Source organism: Oryzias melastigma, linkage group LG19 (genome assembly GCF_002922805.2).
Source record: "Oryzias melastigma strain HK-1 linkage group LG19, ASM292280v2, whole genome shotgun sequence".
NCBI classification, from domain to species: domain Eukaryota; kingdom Metazoa; phylum Chordata; class Actinopteri; order Beloniformes; family Adrianichthyidae; genus Oryzias; species Oryzias melastigma.
In genome coordinates this window covers 11,486,156-11,492,133 of record NC_050530.1, presented here as the reverse complement: position 1 = coordinate 11,492,133, position 5,978 = coordinate 11,486,156, and the positions used below count along the sequence as shown (strand labels likewise).

At 43.3% G+C, this 5,978-nt stretch overlaps 1 protein-coding gene across 2 annotated transcripts in view; it reads left to right on the top strand.

Moving 5' to 3' along the window:
* Positions 1 to 5,978, top strand: part of LOC112154294 (zinc finger MIZ domain-containing protein 1) — a 99,902-nt gene that overhangs the window by 62,935 nt on the left and 30,989 nt on the right. For both annotated transcript variants that reach the window (XM_036217053.1, XM_024285141.2), the window contains exon 3: positions 5,390 to 5,509. In XM_036217053.1, coding sequence (XP_036072946.1) covers positions 5,441 to 5,509 — 69 coding nt within the window. In that variant the 5' untranslated portion in view covers positions 5,390 to 5,440. The remainder of the gene's footprint in view (positions 1 to 5,389; positions 5,510 to 5,978) is intronic.

Sequence of the window (5,978 nt, the reverse complement as noted above, 5' to 3'; positions counted from 1 at the left end):
GAGATCAGTGAACAGAGACCAACACAGCAGGGCTCCCTTAGATTGTGTGTCTGTGTGTGAGAGTGAGTGGCACAACTGCAAGCCCGCCCTCACTTATGGTTGCCTTTGGATCTGCAGACCAAACCACATTAAATAGAAAAAATCCATCCCCGAGCCTGTTAAGAAGCCATGTGGGGAGGTCGTGCGTGCACTGAAGTGGCTGCGCGTGTGCGCTGCAGAAAAATGGGGAGAGGTAGAGCAGGGAGGAGGCAGGAGGCAGCTCGTATTATCCTCTGTGCCAGCTCTGGATGGAGCCTGCTGGGGATTAGGACACATTCTGTGGAGCAACAATGGAAGCTTCAGCGTTTCGTACACATTTCCATCTTATGCGCCTTTTTTTTTTTTTTTCTCCCCCCGTCATCCAACAAACACAGCTTTGTCCTCGCCTGGACACTCACCAGGCGGACACCTGGAGTCTCAGAGGTGCCCTTTCCAAATAAACAGCCCTCCCCATAATGCCAAGAGAGCGGCGTCTTTGAGGACGGAGGATAATTAAAGGAGGCGCTTTCACGCTGGCCTCGGCCCACGGATTGGGGAAAACAAGACATATCTGAGAATCAAAGCTCATTAAAATCACGAGGGTGAAGAGTTGTTTCCTGCCCTCCGCCTCTTTGCCTCCTCCCTCGTCTTTATCACCCTTAACCAAGAGGCTGCAAGCGGCACAAGTCAGTGATGGCACAGATTACAGCTTTATTGCCTAATTCACCTACAATACATGACTCACGGGGCGTGATCACCTTGAGCAGCATGTCCTCATAAGGTGTGAGAGTGATGCTGATTTCTTTGCTCACACCACCTTGTTCTGTTTTAATAGTGTCAGCAGTGCTTGGCTTAGTAGCTTTCGATCAGTGTGTGTGTGTGTTAGCGTCCGTGTGTGTGTTGGTTGGGGTTAGTGTTTCGCAGTGCTCTGTGGAGGTGTAACACCCTGCCTGTAGTGTTGTTGTAAAGCACATTAGGAGTGACTGAGGGTATTGTTATGGTATTATGATGCAGGTCCAGCACTCTAGGGGAAGGTGAGAAGATTTGTGTGTGTGTGGTCGGGATGGTGGCCAGCCAGCAGGGCTTGTCGTCTTTCTGGCGCTATAGCAACGCGCCAGGTCCCCTCTTTGCATACACACACTGATAAATAGAAAGGAACAAAGGGGAAAATAGTAAAATGTTCTTTAATTTAGTGCCTATTTCAAGTGAAAAACATATATTTTAAAGCCGTGTGATAGGGACTAAAAAAAAATTAATTAGGAATTAAAACATGATTGTAAAATGTTTGCTGCCGATCAAGTTCTCCTGTTATTTCCCAGGAAAAAGGGTGCTGTTTGCTATCAAAAAGTATGAACTTTCATTTGGTGCAAGTGAAATAAACAGTCCAGTTCACCACAGTGTGAACACAGGCGGATTGTGTTATTTTATTACTTACCCACACACCAAACCTGACAGGTTAAAACTAATAAAACAAAAGTTGGGAAATATTTCAGTGTCTGCACTTATGAGAAAGTGGTGTGGTCCTTATTTCTCTTTATTTTCTTTGGGGGACATGATACCATTCATGATTATCAGTTGCTCTAAAAATAACATCATCAAAGTAAGCTAAACCAAATGAAGATATAACATTTTCGACATCTCTGCCTGATGGAACCTAACATAGGATTTACTTTTTTCAGTTTTGCTTTGAACTCATTCCAATTTAACCACCTCCTCACATCAGGAAACAAGTGGTCTTTTTTTTCTTAACAAAGGCAACACAGTGTTACCTGCATCTTCTTGAGGTCTTTTTGATCTAAAATGATCAATTAGATTCTATTCAGATTGGTGGCAAATACCAAAAAAACACCAACAACAGACACAACTCCATTTGGTTTATTTTTTGTGGAAACGCTACACAGTTCTAGCAGCTCCTTTTTGGGGGCAACTTATGATCGATACGACTGGCGTTCTGTCTAGGGTGTACTCGGACTTCGCCTAATACTAACTGGGATAGGCCTAAGCAACCCTATGACCCTGATAGGAATGTAAAAAATTGATGTATGAAGTAACGATCAGACAGAAAATTACAAATAAACTGGCTAGTCTTGCTAACCTCCTGGATAGCATCTTTATCAATTGCATTTACCTCGTTAGTACACTGCATTTTCTGAAAAGACTTTTGTCCATGATTTCATACTGCATTCATACTGTGGTGAACAGCACCAAGGTTCTCTTGCAAGCGAGCTGAGATCAATGGAAGGAAACCCCTATCCACTGTGTGGATACCAGTTTACTTATTTTTCCCTAATCAGATAAAAGTGAACTTTCACACCTCCCAAAGAAACAGATAGTGCAGACCAAACAGCCCAGTGTGAAAATGCCCTTACTCTGTCCTGAAAAGCATCTCTTGATGTAAAATTGGTGATAATCTATGTATTACTGAACTGTGCGTAGTGTCGCCGAGTCATTGTTCAGCTTTGTTGTGTTCATTTAGCTTTACTTATCTTATAGTCCCTGCCCGGCCACAATTTTGTCATCAAATAAAACTTGTTTCCTGTTTCAAGGGACACTTATGTAACCCGATCGTGTAATGAGACAAACATGGACCATGCCTGACAGGAGGCTCCGCGGGGTGCAGTGTGGAAACAAAGCTTTAAAGTGGTTGTGCCGAGGAGAAGAAAAACATTGTTTTACCCCAGAGGTGGGCTGATAGCACAGGGAGGAGCCCGCTCGAAGCGGTGGGCCTCATCTGTCAGTGGGCAATGGAGGAGGCAGCCATGCAGAAGCCCCCTGATTATAAAGAGATAATTTCATCCAATCCTTCAGTGGTGCTCCAGCGCCTTGCTGCCATACTCCACTGCCTTTCATATTTGTTCCCAGCTCCGCATCTCCTCGCCCGTTCGTTTTATTACAGCTCCCACTCAATACATATATTTTAGCTTCACTCCCCCCCCCCCTCTTTGAACGGGGAAAAGAAAACGAGTCTCCCTCCTCCCCTCTCCATCTCCGCCACCATGTGTCTTTTGTTGTGCAGGAATCCACAGCTCTCAACTTGTTGTGTAACGCCTGCCGTGCAATTTGCAGTAAATTAAGCTCAAGTAAGGCACATAACAGCACCCATTTCCCTCTCGCACGCCTGGCAGCAGCAGACAGGATTTCCATCTAAAACAAGCCAAATAAGATCAAAGGGGAAACAAAAAAATTGTATCATTCTAAAATGCCTTTGTAAATAGAGCGAAGCTCAAAACTGCATCTTTTTGTAATTATCTCCACAGCATCGCAGGTTTAATCTATAAATTGGCTCTCGTTAGTCTTGAAAGACATAACAAAGGACACCTTTTTAATTAGAACAAGAAAATATCTGGAAATTAAATTACCTCTCAACCCCCGCCATGACATCTTTTTTGTCGTTAGGAAGTCTGGAAGGGAATCAATTTAAATGTGTGGACTCAGACTTAAGGGGCGGGAGGATCAGACATGTTCTTACAATGTGTGTTTAACAGAAACATTAAAAAAAAAAAACATGTGAGGTGAATGACAGCCCAACCTTTCTTCTCCCTCATTTTAACTCACTGCTGGAGGTGAAAGGGATGACACGGAGAGAAGGAGGAAAAAGGGGGAGAAAAAGGCAGGAGGGAGGAGAGAGCAGGTTGACTCGCTCATCAATAACCACAAGGTCAGACAGGCAGCGCCGGGCTGAGTGGGCCCTGTTAGGAAGCAGCAGCTGAGGATTTGTAGAGCTTGTAAAGGCTTAAAGCAACACCGCTCCACCTTCTTTGTGCAGTCATCCAGGCCTTTGAAGGACCAGGGAGACACCTGCTGGTGGCTGAGGGGGACAGTGGTCACTGAGGATGGCTTTGCTGTCAGCCGGCATGTCTAACAGCAAACAATGTCCTGAAGACGTCAGAAAAAAGCAGCAAAAAACACAGGAAGACCGAAAGGGCAATCACATTTATACTAATGAACGTAAATATTGCCAAAATTTCCCCGCAACATGACACAAAACAAAACACAACAATAAAGGACATTGCATTTAACAAAACAGCTAAGTAAAAAAGGTGAACACAAAGTGCCAGCAAAAAAATTAGATTTTTTTTTCACTAAATAGATAATTTTTGATTTGTTGGTATTTTATTTTTCATTATCTGAACTCTTATAAGTATATTATAACATCTTCCTTAATACAGACACTGTTCTGACACCATCAATCTACCACTTTTTATGAATTAACTTTAAAAAACAACCCATAACTGGTCTTGTGGTGAACCTGCGCATGATAATAGTCTTCAGAAATGTACGCAAGCAAATATTCCCTTTCTGCCCAGACTGACTTGGAGCAACAAAATCCTCAGATGTCTCTTTTTCTTTATGAGCTTTCTAATTTATGAAGAGGAATGCACTCATGTGCCCTTCATTCCTCTGAAGTAGAGGTGTGAGCAGCTCCAATAGGTAGCATAAAAGCTCTTTAGCTGTCTAGTGGAGTAGATTACTGGCCTAGCTGTTAAATCCAGCTAGAGACCCCTAAGTGAGCATTATCGGTGTGGTGCAGCGTGCTGCCCCCACACCCCCCTCCCCTCTTTTTGCGCGTGCGCCGTCATCTCCCAGGTACTTTGTGCAGAGAAAATCTCTTGCTGCGAGATGGTAATGGAGAAGGATGGTGTTAGGAAGGAGGAGATACCCCAGCAGGAGCGGGGTGGGGGCAGAATGATGGGGGTAACACGTTTCCATCCCCATAAATGTGTTTTTTTATTGTTTTGAGATGTAGGTCACTATAAATTATTATTTATTTGACACAGAAAGCATCATAAAATCTGACCCCTAGAGGCCCAACTGATGACCTCTACTAATGTTTGAAGTACTTTTGAACTTTTGATCGTAGTATCATAACCTCAACATTTGGCTTCTATAAGAAAGTGAAGAAAGAATGATGGGTGGAGGAGGTGTGGAAGAGCGTTTCTGGATGGAGATAATTGTCACCCACAAATTGCATAATGTCTAGGTAACGTAAACAGAGGCAGACGTGGACATTTATGCTCTCACTGGCTGGGATGAAGAGGCTTCACGCAGGTTTCTGACAGACCGTGAGGCTTTCCACATCATGTGCCAGTGTCCCCGCTCATCAGTTCATTGTCACCTTGAGGCACTTTAAACGCGGCCCGACACCCAGCCTCAAGTCCAGCGCGTCCTCTCCAAAGGTGCTGAGCGCCGTTCAGGACTTGTTAAGGGTGTGACAGCCACTGAGAGGATTGTCATCCTTTGGGTTCTCAGAGGTGCTTGTCACCTGCCAAATCAATATGTCCATTCGCCGCTCACAGCTTCCAACACACACTGACACGAAGCAGCACAGAACAAGAGCCTCTCACAACTCTGATATTTGTTTCTGTTGCAGGACTCTCCGGTTTAATGGCTGGCAGGTAGAGGCCAGAGAGAGACAATCAACATGAACTCGATTCCTTCAATGGACAGACACATACAGCAGACCAATGACCGTTTGCAGTGTATCAAACAGGTGAGGCACAGTTCTCCTTCAGCTTCTGTGTTGTTCCATAAAATGTAAGAGCTTAAATGTTGGTATCATAGGAAAAAAATCCTTAAAGGGATGGAAAGGTGCTGATTTTTGGTTTCATAAATTATGTGTAGAAATAAAATTTTAATGCAAGAATCCATCTTCAAAATGTCAGGAACTGTGAGTTCACACTGATTTCTGCTGAATCAAAGTTAGTTACAAAAATAATTTTAAAAAATGCATGTAATTGTGGTGTGTATGACAGTTAAGAGATAAGAATTTAGTTCTAGCTTAACTCAGTTAACATCCCAGTTTTACGTTATGGAAATGTTCCATAAATATCCCGCAATCAGTAAAATCAGCAAAGTAGGAATACAGATCTTTTAAGCCCCTCACTACACACTTATACAGTTTTCACGGACAGAAATTTAATATTTTCCCACTTTTTTTTTACTTGTTTAAACTCTTAAAG